At 46.5% G+C, this 19,785-nt stretch overlaps 1 protein-coding gene across 4 annotated transcripts in view; it reads right to left on the reverse strand.

The window, feature by feature from the left end:
- Positions 1–14,595, reverse strand: part of LOC101465355 (pleckstrin homology domain-containing family G member 3) — a 31,129-nt gene extending 16,534 nt beyond the window's left edge. The window contains exons 1-4 of one of the 4 annotated variants that reach the window (XM_076874233.1): positions 14,542–14,595; positions 12,349–12,425; positions 12,157–12,208; positions 3,697–4,169 (exon numbers count right to left, since the gene is read on the reverse strand). In XM_076874233.1, the coding sequence (XP_076730348.1) occupies positions 3,697–4,169; positions 12,157–12,205 (522 nt within the window). In that variant the 5' untranslated portion in view covers positions 12,206–12,208; positions 12,349–12,425; positions 14,542–14,595. Of the gene's footprint in view, positions 1–3,696; positions 4,170–5,248; positions 5,312–6,468; positions 6,887–12,156; positions 12,209–12,348; positions 12,426–13,745; positions 13,901–14,541 lie in introns of those variants that run through there. The other 3 variants (XM_076874232.1, XM_076874231.1, XM_004572842.4) reach the window with 3 other exon arrangements.
- Positions 14,596–19,785: the final 5,190 nt, after the last annotated feature.

A 19,785-nucleotide genomic window follows, 5' to 3' on the forward strand; every position in this document is an offset into this window, starting at 1 on the left:
AAAGAGGAGGGAGACGAGGAACCATCATGGAAGGACAGGCCCCTGCATGGTATGTACCACCGGCAGATAGAGGAGGTGGCTGATATCCAGAAATCCTACCAGTGGCTGGACAAAGCTGGACTGAAAGACAGCACAGAGGCACTAATCATGGCAGCACAAGAACAAGCTCTGAGTACAAGATCAATAGAGGCTGGGGTCTATCACACCAGGCAAGACCCCAGGTGCAGGCTGTGTAAAGATGCCCCAGAGACAATCCAGCACATAACAGCAGGGTGCAAGATGCTAGCAGGCAAGGCATACATGGAACGCCATAACCAAGTGGCCGGCGTAGTGTACAGGAACATCTGTGCCGAGTATAACCTGGAAGTCCCGAGGTCAAAATGGGAGATGCCCCCAAGGGTGGTGGAGAATGACCGAGCTAAGATCCTGTGGGACTTCCAGATACAGACGGACAAAATGGTGGTGGCTAACCAACCGGACATAGTGGTGGTAGACAAACAGAAGAAGACGGCCGTAGTGATCGATGTAGCGGTTCTGAATGACAGCAACATCAGGAAGAAGGAACACGAGAAGCTCGAGAAATATCAAGGGCTCAGAGAAGAGCTCGAGAGGATGTGGAGGGTGAAGGTAATGGTGGTCCCCGTGGTAATCGGAGCACTAGGTGCGGTGACTCCCAAGCTAGGCGAGTGGCTCCAGCAGATCCCGGGAATAACATCGGAGATCTCTGTCCAGAAGAGCGCAGTCCTGGGAACAGCTAAGATACTGCGCAGGACCCTCAAGCTCCCAGGCCTCTGGTAGAGGACCCGAGCTTGAAGGATAAACCGCCCGCAGGGGTGTGCTGGGTGTTTTTTTTTATATATATATATATACACTCAACAAAAATATAAATGCAACACCTTTGTTACTGCTCCCATTCCCCATGGGATGGACGTAGAGACCTAAAATTCATTCCAGATACACAATATAACCATCCCTCCCAAACAGTGGTCACAAATCAGTCCAAATGTGTGGTAGTGGGCACATCTGCTTTATTGAGATAATCCATCCCACCTCACAGGTGTGCCACATCAGGATGCTGATCTGACATCATGGGTAGTGCACAGGTGTACCTCAGACTGCCCACAACAAAAGGCCACCCTGGAATGTGCAGTTTTTTGTGCTATTGGGGGTCTGGGGACCCAGAACCGGTCAGTATCTGGTGTGACCACCATTTGCCTCATACAGTGCAACACATCGTCGCATGGAGTCTATCAGATTGTCAATTGTGGCCTGTGGAATGTTGGTCCACTCCACTTCAATGGCTGTGCGAGGTTGTTGGATATTCGTGGGAACTGGTGCACGCTGTCGTATACGCCGGTCAAGCACATCCCGAACATGCTCAATGGGTGACATGTCAATGGGTGAGTATGCTGGCCATGCAAGAACTGGGACATTCTCAGCTGCCATCTGCCCTGAACAATGTGAACCATGATTCATCCGTGAAGCGCACACCTCTCCAACGTGCTAGACGCCATCGAATGTGAGCATTTGCCCACACAAGTCTGTTACGGCGACGAGCTGGAGTCAGGTCAAGACCCCGATGAGGACGACGGGCATGCAGTTGAGCGTCCCTGAGACGGTTTCTGACAGTTTGTGCAGAAATTGTTTGGTTGTGCAAACCAATTGTTCCAGCAGCTGTCTGGGTGGCTGGTCTCAGACGATCTTGGAGGTGAACCTGCTGGATGTGGACGTCCTGGGCTGGTGTGGTTACACGAGGTCTGCGGTTGTGAGGCCGGTTGGATGTGCTGCCATATTCTCTGAAACGCCTGTGGAGACGGCTTATGGTTGAGAAATGAACATTCAATGCACGGGCGACAGATCTGGTTGACATTCCTGCTGTCAGCATGCCAATTGCACGCTCCCTCATTGCTTGTGGCATCTGTGGCATTTTGCTGTGAGACAAAACTGCACATTCCAGGGTGGCCTTTTGTTGTGGGCAGTCTGAGGTACACCTGTGCACTACTCATGATGTCCGATCAGCATCCTGATGTGGCACACCTGTGAGGTGGGATGGATTATCTCAATATAGCAGATGTGCCCACTACCACACATTTGGACTGATTTGTGACCACTGTTTGGGAGGGATGGTTATATTGTGTATCTGGAATGAATTTTAGGTCTCTACGTCCATCCCATGGGGAATGGGAGCAGTAACAAAGGTGTTGCGTTTATATTTTTGTTGAGTATATATATATATATATATATATATATATATATATATATATATATATATATATATATATATATATATATATATATATATATATATATAATATTCTGTAACTGTAACTTCTGTCGGTGCTGTGCTTTTGGAAACTGAATTTCCCAGAGGAACCCACCCGAGGGATTAATAAAGTTTTATCTTATGTTATCTTTCTGTTTGATTAAATATATATATATTCCATATGTTTGGTATTTATTATTGAGGTAAGTACATAAACACATTTATTGTTTTAAATAAAAGCGATTACGTAATTATGTTTATTTTTATAAACTGAACTTTAAAATCTGTGTATCAGTTTATGTTTAATGTGTCAGAGTTTACTTGATTTTTAAATATTTTAAAAAAATGGAGAAAACTCGTATGTCTGATGTGTTTACTGATTTCATATTACATATTCTATCTCACTTAGAGCTTTTTTAGAGCCTAAAACTTGTTATTATTTTATTATAAGGACAGGTCTTTGTTATTCTCTGAAACCTTGGTAAATAAATCATAATAAATATCTGTTAGAGTATTTCCGTTTTTCCGTTGCTCCTTCACTGGTTTGTTTTTTGTTTTCCTAAGTTTTTTAAACAGCCTGGTTTGATTGAGTCGTACTTCAGACACTGAAACAGGTGCGTGCAGCTCGGTGAGCCTGTTACATAAGCAGCTAATCCCATCACTGCAGAACGTCTTAGCTTGTTAATTATAGTCTGGCACTGAGTCATGGCCGGGGTAACGACTGACACCGCGAGCTGTCCTCTGTACGTGGAGATGCGTTCAGGAAACGCGTATGTTTCACGAGCCCAAAATGTTCAGACTAAGAAAAATGGGTCAATTTTTGTCCTGAGTGCTTTCAGAATAGAAATGAAATGTTTGAAGTTCAGACAGTTTTACCTTGGTGAGTTTAGATTAAAACTAAAGGATGAGAAGCTCATGCATCAGCAGCTTAAAAACCAAACCCTGTCCAGCTCCATGGTCACTGATCATCGTTTGAAAATAAGACGCCAAGGATGGAAGTGTTTCTACTTCATGTTCTACACCATGGAAATGATCCTGGGATCATCCACCGCCACCCTCTGTGGACATCCAGGTGTTTTCATGAGATCACAGACTAGACTTTCAGAGAAAAGCTTAGCGCCTGAAGTTACTTTAGAGATAGTTTCAGGATAAAGCGTCAAACCATCAGCGAGCGTGATCAAAGCAAACTTGACTCGTCCTGAACCCGCCGCTAGCGAGCAGCGATCGATGTTCCAGGTATTCGGCAACAGAATTCCAGGAACTCAGGAGGTGGTACTGAGTTAAACTACCAATGAGAATAAAGGATATGGTTGGACAGGTGGCTACCTAGGCAACCACAATGACCAACCATCCACATCAGTGAAAAATTTGAGCCCGTAGAGCCCACACCTGTTACCATGACACCTATAGGGTCACGCAGTTAGGTAACTCACCTCCACGATCATGCGCAGATCTCTCACATACATCCTCTCTGTCTCGATGATCTCCATGACGACGCGGTCTAGGTAGGTCAGCTGAGGGTTGGGCGCCATGCTGGCGCGGATAAACGGTGAAGCCGGCTGCCGGCGGCTCAAGGTACGACTCGCCTTCCAGTCTTTGTTGTTGTTGTTTTTGTTGTGAATGAAGCTCCGCCCCTTCCTGTTGGGTTGGGGGCTCGACCCCTGGAGGTCTGCAGCGACCTCCTCGGGGCTCAGGTTAAGGTTGATGTCAGGGTCCGAGGAGGAGCTGGTGATAGATGGAGGCAGCGCAAGGTTGTCGTCTCTGGAAGATCCAGACCCGGAGGACAAAGTGGAGATCAGGCTCACGGGGCGCCGGTAAGATGCCAGCAGGTCGGAGGAGTCGGAGGGTGTGGACGATGGAGCACGCTCATCGCTGCTGATGGAGGCGGTGGACAGGCGGGGGGACTCTGAGGAGGGGAGGGAGAGAGATGATGTCACTGATAGCAAACTTCTACATCATCACCTTTCACAATAAAAGCACTGAGCTTTTTCCACTGTCAGAGTGAGAGCAGAGTTTCACAATAAAAGCTTGTGTAAGGAGAAGTTAGAACATGATGAATGTTTGTCCGCAAAGACAGATAAAGCAGTGTGTTATTTTGGTCCTGGAGTCTGAATTCACTTTGAGGAAACACTCACGCCTCACATCCACAGCTGCAAACATCTGGACAGGTTGTGGCCTATTAACCACACCTGAGGAATGTCAGGAATCCAAATGTGTTTAGATGTTTTTACAGTGAAGAAACAGTTTGTACTGTGTGAAGCAACTGAACGAATGAGCAACATTTCAACATGTACATGCGGGCTGCTTGGCTGGGAATCAAATGTTCAGGAACTGACTCATCAGGTGGTTCGAGCTCCGGGAGTTTCAAAGTGAAACGCCTCAAACGCCCATTTCTTCCATCGACCTATAGTTCCTCTGGTGTCCAGCATAGGCAGCAGTGAGTCAGTCCCCATTGACTCCCATATTAACATAAACATGTTTACAGCCTGTAAAAAACACTTTGATCTATCTTCAAAACACCTGTAGTCAATAACTCACCTGTTTAGTGTATGAAGACTGAGAGTTTGCATTATCAGGGGCGTGGCCTCTATGACTTACAGGTGCATGGTTACACAGATGGGTGTAGCTGCTAGCTGTCTTATTTGTGCTGTTTTATCCTTTAGGATGAGTTTCATGATATCATCATGACAATAACAACATGGCTGCTGTGCAGTTACTTGCTGATGCTGGCAGATGTTTACAGGTATGACACTGTGAGAAAGTGGAAGCTACACATTCGTGTTTCATGTATGTAACCAGATTCTCGGATCAGGTGTTCAAGTATGGTCCAACCAGCCAATCACAGCAGGTTCCCACAGACTCTTTCAGTGAAATCAGCATGTAGCAGATCAGCGATAGTCATTTATTCCTTTTGGATTAATTGGTTTAGCTTCATTGACAGATTTCTTGGAATCGCATACTGAGAGATTTGGTTGGCGCACGTACCGGCTAACCAGTCCTCTGAGGGTTTGGCTAAATATCTGAAGAGCAGCGACACCGACAGTCCACCTGAGACACAGACACACACATTCAACATGTGGACGACAACAGTAGGACAGCAGAGCGCTCCTCAGACAGGAAGTTCCTGCTGCCACCGTCTCTGATGTTCCCATTAAACATGCACAGAACTATCAAACCTGACTTCAGAACACAGACAGAGCATGCTCCCCAACAGGTGGAAAAGCAGGCACACAAAGGCAGGGGGTAACCAGCTTTCGGACCTGTCCTCTCTGCTTCGCTGCACACACATTACAAACTGCACTTGAACACAACAGCAGCTCAGGTCTGAATCATTTCAAACGGATCCTCTGTCCAATACTCAACAAACTCAGACACAAACACAGTTTCCTGAATTTCCTTCAGAATAAAAGTCAGTTAAAAGCCTTTAATGTGAAGCTGTGGGTGAAGTAAATTAACCCTGCAGGACTTTCAGCGGGAGGATCAGACGGACCTCTTCCGGCTCCGAAGAGCAGCTCAGCCGGAGGGTTTCACGCTGTGTTCACTTCCTCCCACATGACAGGAATCTCAGAAGCCAAAACACAAATCCTCCTTGAGAGGGAACACAGGAGAAGGAGGGGAGGAGGAGTGCGTGTTTGAATGAAAACAGCTACACACACACACACACACACACACACGCGCACACACACACACACACACACACACACACACACTAGTCCGTTAGCTCTTTGGCTTCCTGCCATTCTGCAGCCAGGGAGGCGTTTACTCACCAGACAGGAAGGGAGTGAGTTTATGGATGTGATATGAGGCCTGGTGGGCCAGTCACAGCTCAGAGTTTACATTCAAACACCTTCAAACACACACAGGGTTGACCTTTGACCTCTGCAACCGTTGGACCAACAGGAAGAGCAGCTTTTCTAGGACCCTGACCAGAGTTTGAAACCAGAATAAAAACTCAAACAAACAGGAGAGAAATGTGCTGAAAACATCTGAAACCTCTTCACCTGCTCCGTTTAACACCTGTGAAGAAAAACGTGTTTGTTTAAAAATAAATAAATAAATTATCCACTCCGCTCATAGCTTTAACACTAATGAGCTTTATTCAAACCTCTGACACTAGAAAACAGTCTCTGAGACCTCACTCCATCCAAAATGCTGCATCAGGAAAAAAGTCTGAGATTTTCAGGGACCATCTGACGGCGACTCACCAAACCAGCGGCGCACAAACACTCGTCTGAGCCGCCGATCCTCCTCCACACTCCTGAAAGAGATCTTCACCTGTTTCTCTGAACAGAAACACCTGACCACAGCTACATCGCCTCCTCCTCCTCCAGTCAGACTGCGCCACATGCTCCTCTGATACCCCATTGAACCTGAACGCTGGGCTCAACAAACGTCCTCAAAAACAAAAAGCGGATGAAAGAGAAGAGGTTGAGTTTTCCTGCAGCTCTAAAGTGCCCTGAATGCCCCACATCTGTAAACTGTGACTGCAGAGCTGAACAGAAACATGAGGAGGAAGAGGAGGAGGAGGAGGAGTTACAGGAGGAGGAGAAAGGGCAGACAGCAGGAGGAGTTGCTGAGGGGAGGAAAAGATTTAAAAAGTGAGGAAGATGAAGGTCCTTCCTCCTCTCTGTTTGGGTTCAAATGAATAAAAAAATATTTAAAAAAAAAAAAGAATCACAAAGAAACGCTAGCAGAGGGAGGAGCTACAAACTGACCTGACATGAGCCAGAAATACACTAGAGGGCGTTACCGAGCAACCACAGAGACTCGGGATCTGATCAGAAACATCTGAACAAACACAAGAGCTCACGATTTAATGATGACATGCAGCAACACAGACACAACAACACGGACACAGGCAGCAACATGGCAAAACAGACACACAACAACACAGACATAAACAACACAGTCACAGACACACAACAACACAGACACACAGGCAGCATCAAGACATCACAAAACACAACATTACGGCAACAGATACACAGGCAGCAACACAACAACACGGCAGAACCACGGCAACCTCGCCGTCGGCTCCGATTTACTTGTCGCTTGCAGGTTGGCCCTGCCCCTCTGGACAACTTTAATCACTGTACTCGACTGAGTGCCTTCCTCTGCGCCTCCTCACACACTTTCTCTTCAGCTCTGTTCAATGGGACCTGAACTGCAGTCTGAAGATTACCCAGCTGCACCTGAACTCATCACTGATGTCATCCGTTTCTGTTCATAAAAAACTTTATTAGCATCATCATTTATTTTAGGTCCTCTTTTATTTCATTTTAAAGAGTCACATGTTTACTGGGGATGGAGCCTGAAAGACATCACTGAGTGTGGTTTCATTTCAAATACAAACGGAGCTCTGTCTTAACCTGCTAGGAACTGGCGTCCACATATGTGGACATCACATTTGTGGGATGTCTAGACCAAAATAATACATTCTGCTCTACAAGGGCTTGATATCCAGTTACGAAGACAGTATACTGCCACTGTTCTATCAAAATTTAAAACAAATGTCCTCCTATGTGGCTCTCATTTCTCTCAGAAACAAAAATCAGGTCAGTCAGAATTATAAAGCACTTTGGGTGCCCAGAAAAGCGCTATGTAAATGCAATCCATTATTATTATCATCATCATCATCATTATTATTATTATTATTATTATTATTATTATTATTATTATTATTATTATTATTATTATTATTATTATCCCCTCCATTTCCCAGCTGACCTGAAGTAACCACAAACCCTGATCAGCAGATGCTGAATGGAAACACAGCGATTCACAGCGTTTCCATGAATCAAACGTCCCTGCAGCCACGAGACGTTTAGGGTGTGAAAATTCAAAACATATTATGGAAATGGAAATGCTTTGAATGAACATTTACATGATCCGAGTCACGTTCGTCCTCTCCAGCACGCTGCGTAGCTATGAATAATTGGACATCATCTTCTCCTTGTCGCTCCTTCAGCTCAGCGAGGTCAGAGCTGAGATGTGTCTTACTTTCACTGACATTGATGGCTCAGCTCCAGTTTGAATGTTTTTATTCCTCCACCTCCTGCTCCTCCATTTTGTTTCGGTCTGTTTGTTTGTGTCCTGAAGCGTCTCGGGGGGGGAAATAATGGCCAACTGTTCTTGAGACACAACGGAGCCGTTTAACCACAGTGTCTCGCCATGATGCCACAGACACACGCCACTTGTAACCAGCAGGGGTGGACAAAATATCAGGAACAGGAACAGATCAGTGCTGCAAGAAGTGTGACACTGTGAGTCGTGAACGGCAGAGTTACGGTTTGTATCATACAAGAAACATGTGTGAGAGGAAACAGTGAGTGAAGCATTCATCACGTTGAAGGTCCTGATCTGTGCAGCTTATCCTCTTTTAGAGGAACCAGATCTGATCTTCCTAAAGATCCTTCAAACCTCACACAGCTTCAGCCCAAAGTACTAAAACTTTTTATTGTTTGTTGTGATGAAAGAAAAATGTGTGAGTTCAGACAGCAGGGGTGCTGCTGCTGCACTAGTCAACATCAACTAAAAACCTTAGTTTCCTGATATGTTATTTTTATTTTGATTAGGTTTTTTTTAATCTGCAGACGAACACAGTACAGGAAGCTGAAGAGCTGACTGGCTAAATCTGTCTCACGTGTGGCGTTCCACAGGGTTCAGTCCAAGATCCTCTGATGTTTCCTGTTAAAATATTTCCTAATGTAACACTCAGTACTTTGTTTTACTGGTTTATAAAAAAAAATCTGACATCTGAGATGACTCATGATTGGCTGCTTTCACACAATAACTTAGGAAGTGGTGTCTGAGGATATGCATCACTTCCTGTCAGAGTGCTGAGTCAAACAGCAGGTAAACAAAACATCTTCTCCCTCTGCGGGGAAGAGAGTAGGATTAACGTGGAGCGTCATTGTTCCTGCACACCTCGAATGCCTCATTCTAACAGGAATAACCCCTCGTTTCCCATAAGCTCCTTTCACCTCCTGAACCCCGACCACAAGCACGGAAACAAAATCTATAATCTGTCGGTGTGATCGATCAGCAGCTGCACAATGAACAAGTACAGTGACATTTACACCTACAGATTAATCATCTCCTTATTGATAAGCATGTTTCCTCAGCTGGAGGCGTGTGTGTGTTAATCTGGAGTAATGGGGATTAAAGTTGTGAGTTAATCCATCACAGATTACACACTGGAAACAACAACAGGAGAAGCAGAGCTGAACACTGTGGACCTGAGCCACTGTAATCTGCACAGGTGAGCTCACTTTAAAACACCAGCAAAGTATAAACTATATTCCGCACAGTGGCCATACTCTCAGGTACGCCCAGGACTACTGGCCTCACGTTACCTGTTACTCAGACTCACACCTGCTGACAAACAGCTTTATTTGACGTGTTTTTCTTAGCTGATGTCGGTGAGCCTTGTGGCCAGTCGTCACTCACTTCTCCCGTTTTTAATAATCTGGGTAAATGTTGATGTTTCACACTGTGATGAGGCTTTCAGTGATTACCGTGCTCAGGGTTTCTGTTATTGAAGAACTCCTCTGATGTTCTAGTTTATTCATGTATGAGTATTTAGGTCAGTCGTCCACGGAGACAAACCTGCTGCACACACACTGAGGTCTGACAGACAGCAGCTAGCACATGTTCATACCAGCGTTTCATGAACATGAACATGCACAGCTCTCTGAGTTAGAGCTGTGGGACAGACGGCCTCACGCTTACTCCACTGTGTTTACAGAGAAGTTGATGGTCCACTCTGATCATCACCGCTGGTCTGAGGTGTTTGATTCTGTCCATGATGGACCAACACCTGCACTCTGGTTATGTCTGTTCCTCTGGGCTCTGTTCAGGTGCAGCTGTGCTGCCCTGTTCTTTCACAGAGGAGAGGCTTTCTCCCGTGAAGTCCTTCCAAGCAGTTGTACCCGTTCAGTCTGATTCTCAGAGTGCTGTCATGAACTCTGACCTCAGAGTAGCAACGATGTGCTGAAGTACGTTGTAGTTTCTCCACCTCAGAGCACGTCAGTAAGATCCAGCGAGTGCGAACAGCCGGACTCCAAACTTCACCTCCTCACACACAGGAGCCAGTCTGAACCAGTCCTGTGTGGACCAGAACTGCCTCAAACCAGTTTAAACAAAGCAGCATGATGATGTCATCGCGATAACCCCACCACCTATCTTATGCAACACATCAGCTGGTTCCCATAGTGATTAAGAGGCAGGTGACTTGAGATCATGTTCAAGTCTGACACACACACACACACACACACACACCTCCTGCTGGGATCAAAAATAATCAATAAGAACTACTCGGCAGACTGAATCTAGAGACTTCAGTTCCCATGATGCTCTGGGGCATGGCTGCCACATTCAACTGGTTTGAATCACACAATCAGGTTTAATCAGCATGTTTTCTACCTGCTGCTCCTACACGGAGTGATTTGAGTGGCTGTTAAACAGAAAGGTAACCTTCACACAGTTGTTTCTACAGCTGATCCAAGTCAGAGACCAGATTCCTACACAAAAAGCTGAGTCACCTCTGCAAAAAAACCATCTCTCAGCACTTCACCTTCACTTGCAGAAACACCTGAGATTTGTGCTGAAACTCTAGAATCCCAGCCTACCTTAAAGGGAGCGAGAAGCAGAACCCAAAAGAGGATGTCTCCAGACCGAGTCTCTTCAGGACTGCCAGGTCTCACTGATCCACCTGCCACCCTGATGCCAGGGGGTGGAGCCTAATCTAATTAGGCTCAGAGTAACGTGGAGCACCAGATGCCACGTGCTGGTGACTGACCTGCCCTCACACACACAAACACACGTCTCATTTTGGTAGCTTAATGAGGACATCTAATTGACATAATGTTTTCCTGCCTAAACCTAATCATAACCCTGACACTAAAACTGCATTCTGAGTCTCAAAAATGTCTTCAAACCCATGGGGACAACCGTTTTGGTCCTCATAAGTAACTGTTTATACAAAGACACACACCCTTACCCACACACACACAGTCTCTTTCATTTCTCTTTGTTCAGGTTTAGTTTTAGAAACATCACTCTAATTTTTTATTTATTTTATTTGTTATATTATTGAAAATCAGATTATTGTAAATATTAAAAAATATATTAAATGTTTTAATTATTTATTATAATTATTTCAGTTATTTTTTCTTTTTATTTATGTGGGACCTTTATTTATGTTATTATGTTTTTTTATTTATTTTTTTTCACTTTTTCAATTCATTTTAATACTTTTACTTTGCGAACTGTAATTTTGTACATTCAGTGTTCTTCATTCTCAGGTTTTTATGTTATTGTTTACAGTCATTAAATTAATTATTAAAAGATTTGTTTTTATTATTGATGTTTATTTTCTTTTTATCATGAGTCGGTGGATGTTTGTTGTTTGTGAACGTGGCTGATTTTAATCTTGCTTCTGCTTTTTCACTTTTTGCTCTCCTGCAAATCGGAGCACCGCGCCTCGAAGGACGCAGCGTTCAATTGCAGCTTCGTGTGCGTGCAAACAGGAAACAACAGGCCTGACGTCACTCTGAGGACAGACAGCCTTTGTCCTCCAACAGTGCCGCCAGCTCGCTCCAGCACGCAGAAGAAAGACACCTCACATCCACTCTCGCCAACAAAGACTCATCTGTGGTTGACCAGGACCAGAATCAGGACTGGGACCAGAACCGGGACCAGCAGATAGTCCTCAGGTCCACCTGAGGGAGTCTCACAGGGACACCCTTCTACAACTTAAATAAAGTTTTTGCCAACTGGAGCAGCTCCAGAGAGTGCCCCTACAGAACGGGAAGTCCAGATGCGTTCAGGGAGCTCATAATTTAAGTCAGAACTAAAACCAGGGTCCAAGAGGAATAGGAAGAGCGTCTTACCTTCATCCATGGGGAGATCTGAGGAGGAGCAGAGAGATCCTTCAGGCATCACCTGCAAGCATCCACGTGCACACACACACACACACACACACACACAGGAGACTGATGAAGACCTTCAGCTGTTTAACATAAGCGGCAGCAGTCAGTACGTGCATCATCTGGTGATGGAGGAGGTCATGTGATCAGACTCACCTGAGTGTGCAGAGTGATGATGAAGGCAAAACAGAAACCGAGCAGAGTGAGGACTGAAGAACTGGACCGACAGAAACCTGCATAGACATCAGGAAGTGACACGATTCAGAGTTCACCTGTGATGCATCCACTGATTCCTGTGTGATGATTTTATGTATAAAGCTTTTGAAGCTTCCTGTTCACAAACTTATTACAGTTGTTATTTTTACTGCTCATCTGACTGTCCACAAACTCAAATATGAACATAAGCACCAACAAATTCAATTAAAAATAATTTAAACAAAATATAATATAGTAAATAATTTAATTAATGACTTTGTCATTTCTTAGGTTAACAAAATGACTTGTGTGGAAAAAAACCCAGGATTTAGAAATGTATGTATTCAATGAATTCAAATTTTTACTCTTACAATTCCTACAAAAATAAATGAAAATTTTAATAATTTAATCTGAAGTCTTTCAGCTAATTTCAGTTATTGGATTTGGTTGATTTGATGAATCTAAGTTATTCATCAGAAATAATTCATTAATAAAATGATTAAAAAAAAGAAAAAGTCTCATTCCTCAGGCAAAGAGACAGAGCACGTGCAGACTGCGGCACTGCGCAGGTATGAACCTTGGATGGTTTCCATGGCAACACATGAACGCGCACTGGTCGACTTTCCTGTCATGGTTTTCCAGGTAAGCCTGATTTGAATAAAGTTTTGCTGTTTATAACCTTTAGATGAACAAAAGCTCAAAGTGTTTATGAAACAAACACAAACAACCAAACATAAAGAAAAAAAGGCACCACCGAGGAGCAGCTGTGATCTGAGCTCATTAAAGCTTGGGCAACGCAGCTGTTTCCTTCGCGCGGAGCTCCGTTTAAAGGCGTCTAATTTGGTGTTTTCTGATTTTCTCTGCAAACACAAACATGTCTGAACTTGATCGTGTACTTTTTCTCAAACACCTGGGCCCATCTTTGTTTTCGGCTCCTCGTGTTTCATCACACAGCCTAATCTGGACCGATAATCTGTGCGCAGTACAGACTTGCTCCCTGGTCTGACTGCTCCGACCGACAGCTGTAAAAGTTGAAACATCCAGAGGAGACGCGGTGCCATAGATTTGAGGTGCCCCCGCCCTCATCATACCCCCACCCCCGAGTGTCTGTAATACGATTTGCGTTGATCAGCTCATCTTTAAATGTGAAGACTTCCTAACGGACTTATGACTGAGAATCCCACCCACACGCTACGTGCCTTTGCTGTGATGAAGAGGATCTGAGCTGAGCCCGGGCTCTTCCTCTGAGGCAGAACACTTCCGCGAGCACAGCCTGGAGAGTGACCCGGAGCCCTGGCAGGACTCGGAGCTGCTCCCGGAGGAGTTTGTGAGCCAAAAAAGTTAAAGTGTGGACTCACCTCAGCCTCATTTATAGCCGCCACAGCCCTCCAGCTGACCCCAGCACTTTACAGGAAAAATAAACTCTGCAGCACGGCTTCCTTACGGTCTGCGCCGACTCCCGCTGCGCATGCGCACGCGCTCCCTTTGAAAAGTAGAAAAACGACTGAAACTGCGCTGACGCGTAAAATACACCTGAGAAGCGGAAGGTGAAAGAAATGAAAGACAGAGACACACGTGCGTTAATCAGTAAGAAGGGGACAGAGGAGAACAGAGAGTTGAAGGGTGAGGTTACTACCTGTCAGCGCAGGTACCTCTACATTTGGATGGACCGAAGGTGATAAGCTTAGTGCTGTCTCTGTTTTACTAGAGAATGTTATCAGACATCACACATCGCCATTATAAAACACATCAGAGCTCTGCAGGTAAATACAGGAGGCAAAATAGATTTGCATAAACGCAGCGTGTCATTCAAGCAGCAGCAATAGAGGCTGAAAACGAGCCTCATCTGCATTTCTGCGTCATCGATTGAAAATACGCCGCGGAAGAGAACCTCGTTCAGCTTTCAATTTGAAATCTGTGTGTTTCAGTAAGATTCAGTTATCCCAATAACAGCAGCACAAACAAATCATATTAATAAGAAAATAATTCATGAAGTAGAATAGCTCAAAAAATAAAAACATAAATAAATATGACAACCCCATCAAAATAGTTAAATCTTAAAAAATGAGAGAAAAAGGAAAAGAGTAAAACACACGCGCACAGACACACACTGTAAATGTGTGCACGTATCCGACACACCCAAACTGCACTGACCACTCGGGGGCAGCAGAGCTCCACAGCACCAGAGGAACCAAATCTGTGCACTTGTTCATTACTGGCTTAGAAACATGTTTGATTTTGATGTATTCGTGCCTGTGTTTTCCTGCTCGGTGGACTCGGACCCTCACAAATGTTTCCTCTGATGTTAGTAACAGTTTTAGTGCAGCAGGCTTCAGATCTGCCGATTAGTGAACTCAGACACATTCCTTCAGGTGGAGATTTGAGTCAGTGACTGCTGTGCAAGTCTGCAGATGTCTGTGACTCACAAAACCGCCAGTTACAGAACAGCGAGCCTAAAACGAGTCCCGACCTGTCCAAGGGCAGAAGAACAGCTCGTGACTCTGGCTGCAGCAGTGTCGAGTGTAACGTCTGAGAGCGCAGGCAGAAAAGTTTTCACCTCCGTTCTGGAGTGCAGTCTGACATGAGGCATGAGATTTGGTCTGATTAAAGTGAAATCCACAGGCCGAGCTCTGGATCTTGACCCTGACCCATATCCACGCCTGTCACCCTGTCTGTAATCAGTCCAGACTCGACTTCCTGCAGCTGCTCGTTTCCACATTCTTCCACCCCATGATGGCTCTGGGAGATGTTCATTGGCTCCTGGTTCAATCCGATGTTTCAGCGAAATTGCTGAAGGACAGTGCTGATGTGACTAATGGAAGGAGTTGTAGTGATGATGCGAGAGGCGGGGTTTGGGGCCAGCTGCAGGTATGTATGGGCCTGAGAGGAACGCCACAGAGAACACAGTTCGAGTCATCAATGTAACAAAGGAGTGAAAAAAAAAGGCAGTGCTACTGGTTGTGACAGGGGCCCAGACTCAAAGCCGTCAACGCCATGCGTATCATATATGTTCTTTTTCTAACTTCGCTCGGTGTTTCACTATGAGAATCGCCTCGGCGTGACCAACTACGGAAGCTCCAATGACACCACGTCTGTCTATGACAGACCTGTCGAGCCGTGCTCAGGGCTCCACCCCCTCATACTAACACGGCCGACCAGCTCCTCCTAACTCATTCTCGCTTTCTTCCCGTGAGAAACTACTTTGAGCTCCCTCAGCACATCCAGGCTAACTTGATTAGCTGCTTAACAGTTCTCAGGCGTCCCGTGTAGTAGTACGTCGCCGAACGCAGTTTTTCCGGTTCCAGTTTGGATCGTGCTGAGTAGGTCCTTCGAAAGAAGTGTACTTAGAGTTGCACTGTGGAACAGCAACCGCGTCAGGCGAGCTGTCCCAGCGGTTCCTGGTTTTAGTTAGCGAGGTAGCCGACATTGTGTGACTCTGGCTAACACGTTACAGCGAGTTGTTTGTTCAGTGTCCGGCTACCATTAACTTGTTAGCAGGCCACGAACCACATTAGCGTCTCACTAGCATTAGCTTGTTGGTCGACCTAGGGTTCGGTTAGCATTAAGTTGCTAACGATATTGGCTAGCGGAGTGCAGCTAACGTGTCACGACGAGCTGACTCCCGCGGCGACTAGATCGGATTTAACACCCACTGCTAGTCCTAGCTCCTTATGGGCTAACGTGTCGAGACGAGCCTGGTGTAGCCTAGTCTCACCCCTTTCCGCTAACCATGTCTACGGCTCCTACTCCCGCCAAAAGGTCGGAGTCGAAGGCTAAAGAGGCTGCTTCCCGCCCGTGCCCCGCATCATGCGGTGCCACCATCTCGGGCAGGGACCCTCATCCAATGTGCATCGTCTGTATGGGTGCCAAGCATGCTCAGGCTTCACTGGCGGACCCTCAGGGATGCCCACACTGTGCTTTGATGCCAGAGAAAGTCCTGGAAAGGAGGCTGAGAGTAGCAGTAACGAAAAGTCAGGACCCCTGCCTGTCAGCTGCTACTGCTACGAGCGATATCTGGGCGGACATGATGGAAGAAGAGTCCCCGCTCATGCCCCCATCATTCGAGGACCTCCTCGATCAAAACGTGGGCGAGCTGGGTGGCGAGGACGCGGAGGGCGATGCCGACTCCGACCTCCTCGACCTGGAGGACATGGATGAGGAACAGGAGGATGACTCTACCTTTCCTCCCCAGCAGTCCAGGCCACCGAGTGGGGCTGAAGCTGCACCCCCGGTGGACAGCAATTTGTACGAGGTCTGCAAACAGGCTGCTGCCAAGCTAGGCATCCCATGGCCAGCCGCCAAGGATGCCGAAGGGGCAGAACGCGACCTGTATGATGGCAAGAGGCTCCCACCAGCCTTGCCTCCATCGAAAGCAGCTTCTGCCAGCAGTCCCGGCCTGCATGAAAGAAATGAGTCGCTATTGGTCAAGCCCTTTTAAAAGCAAGCTTCTGACCAAGGGCTGATCTAAGCTTGAGATCCAGGGGATTGGGTGAACTGGGGCTGACCGAATCCCCAGCAGTGGAACCTTCAGTGGCGTATCACCTTCACCCTAACCGCAGGGCAATCTCAGCTTCTTCTAGCATTTCTTTGCCCAACAAGATAGATCGCCTCACGGCATCTATTTATCAAAGGATGTACAAATATGCTGCACAGTCAGTATGCTCGCTTAATGCAGTCACACTGCTATCAGCATATCAGGCAGAAATTCTGGAAGACATGGGTCGTCAGCTTGACTCGGGTTCCCCGAACCCAGCCCTCTGGGATGAAATCTGCGTGGTTAATGATCTCATTCTTCGCTCCTCCAGGGGAGCAGTCCAAGGGTGTGGCCGCGTTATGGGCCTTGCAGTCTCGGGCGAGAGAGCCTTGTGGCTAAACCTGTCAAGCCTAGGTGATGCTCAGAAGGCTGAGGTCATGGATGAGCCTATGACCCAACCAAGGGTCTCTTTGGCCCAGCCCTGGAGAGAATGAGAGAAACAAGCACCCGCAGAAAGCAGGAGGGAGAAGCATTCAACCTCTGCTTACCCAGAAAACCTAACTCTCAGCCCTAGCAGGTGCCAAGAGCTGGCTTTTGCAGCAGCAGCTGTGAGAGGGAGACAGAGTGGGGTCAGAATGCAGAGAGGAGCAGGAGGCCAGCAGGGTGCCCTCCAGGCCAAGGTAGAGAACCAAAGACCTTGGGGCATGAGGAAATAGCGGGAGTAAAAACCCTGCTGAGCTTCTTCGCTCGGAACCACTCTGATCGCCTGTTTGTGTAACAGGGAGGATATTTCCTCCTCCAGCACATTCGCTGAATCACCACTGGCCACAGAAGCTAACACTCAGCTGAATCTCGGTGGTTTTGCCGCAAACTGTAGTCTGTAACCATGGGAAATGGTTGACAAGACCCAGGGATGAACTGCGCATGCGTGCCACCGCTCCAGCCGCGCTGTGAGCGGGCCTCTGAAGACGCGGTAGGAGAATGGAGGCTTCACCCACAGGTGGTGGAGCAGATTTGGCAGAGATACGGCCGGGCTGCCGTAGATCTCTTCGCCTCGCGAGAAAACACACAGTGCCCTCTGTTTTTCTCCCTGTCAGACGCACATGCACCACTGGGCGTGGATGCGCTGGCCCATCCATGGCCAAAAACTCTGCTGTATGCTTTCCCTCCCCTCAGCCTGATCTCCCCAACACTGATCAGAGTGAGGGATCAGGGGCTGTCACTGATTTTAATAGCTCCACGGTGGCCATCCAAACACTGGATAGCAGAACTCATCCAGCTTCTGGTGGACGAGCCATGGCAGCGCGGGGGGAGATATACCATCCCCATCCAGACCAGGTTGCTCTCTGGGCCTGGCCCGTGAAAGGTGGAATTTGAAGGCAGCAGGCATGCCCCCGAAAGTTATTGAAACCATTCAGAATGCCAGAGCCTCCTCCACTCGTTCCATTTACAGCAGTAAATGGCGTGTTTTTGAAGAGTGGTGCCATGAAAAGCAGATTATCCCTTTTCAGTGTTCAGTGGTGGAGCTGTTGTGTTTTCTTCAAGACTTGCTGGACAAAAGGAAAGCTTTTTCCATCATAGAGGTCTATTTAGCAGATATTTCAGCCTGCCACGTGGGGTTTGGTGATAAACCTGCCGGGCAGCACCCCCTTGTATGTCGCTTCACGAGAGGGGCGCGTCGAAGGCTCCCAGTTTCTAGACCACTGGTCCCTTTATGGGATCTGTCAGTCGTTTTAGACGCCCTCTCCCACCACCCCTTTGACCCTATTGGGGCAGTGGGGTTGAAGTTTCTCTCTCTTAAAACCACTCTGCTGTTGGCTCTAACCATAGCCAAGCGAGTTAGTGAATTACAGGCTCTGTCTATTCACCCCTCTTGTCTACAGCTGGCCCCGGGACTCACTAAAGCACTCCTGAGGCCTAACCCAGCCTTTGTCCCTAAAGTGTTGGAAACGTTATACAGGTTCTCTACAGTAGAGCTCCTAGCTTTTCACCCCCCTCCATTCTCTTCAGGGAGGGAGCAGAGGCTGAACACTTTGTGCCCTGTCCGGGCCTTGGGGACTTATGTTGACAGACCAGCTGGATTCAGGAAGTCGGATCAGCTGTTTGTTTCCTGGGCCTCCCCTCAAATCAAATCAAATCAAATCAAATCAAATCAAATCAAATCAAATCAAATCAAATCACTTTTATTGTCACATCACATGTGCAGGCACACTGGCACAGCACATGCGAGTGAAATTCTTGTGTGCGAGCCCCACAAGCAACAGAGATGTGCAAACACAACAACACAAACGAGCAAAATACAAGAATGGCCAACCTGAAACTAATAAATATATGTACAATATATAATAGTGTATGCATTTCTGGATGTGTATACTAAATATTTTCCTACGTGTGTGTGTGTGTATACACATTTTTACAAATTAAATAGTAAAAAAATAAAAATAATAATAATAATAATAATAATAATAATAATAATAATATTAATAATAAAATATATAAAATATACAGAGTTGAATATGTGCAAAACAAGTGGCATTTATATACAGTGTGGAGTGCACCCTCACAAGGGAAGGCCCGTATCACGCCAGAGGCTAGCTCATTGGATTGTAGAGATTATAGAGCTGGATGTTGCACAGTAATCCCTGGCTCAGACAGTGCTGGATTCTGGTGCCTCAGGTTTGACCTGAGATCCTGGAGTAGCATTGGAGAGTAGCTTCGGGAGCTGGCGCAATCCAGGAGTGGGCCATATCTCCCATAGTGAAACACCGAGAAGTTAGAAAAAGAACGTTGGGTTACTTAACGTAATCCCTGGTTCTTTGATAACAGAGTGAGGTGTTTCACCAACACTTCCCTCCTTGCTTAGGCACGGAAAGAAATCTGCTTGGAATGAGTTAGGAGGAGCTGGTCGGCCGTGTTAGCATGAG

This window comes from Maylandia zebra, linkage group LG15 (assembly GCF_041146795.1).
Source record: "Maylandia zebra isolate NMK-2024a linkage group LG15, Mzebra_GT3a, whole genome shotgun sequence".
NCBI classification, from domain to species: Eukaryota; Metazoa; Chordata; class Actinopteri; order Cichliformes; family Cichlidae; genus Maylandia; species Maylandia zebra.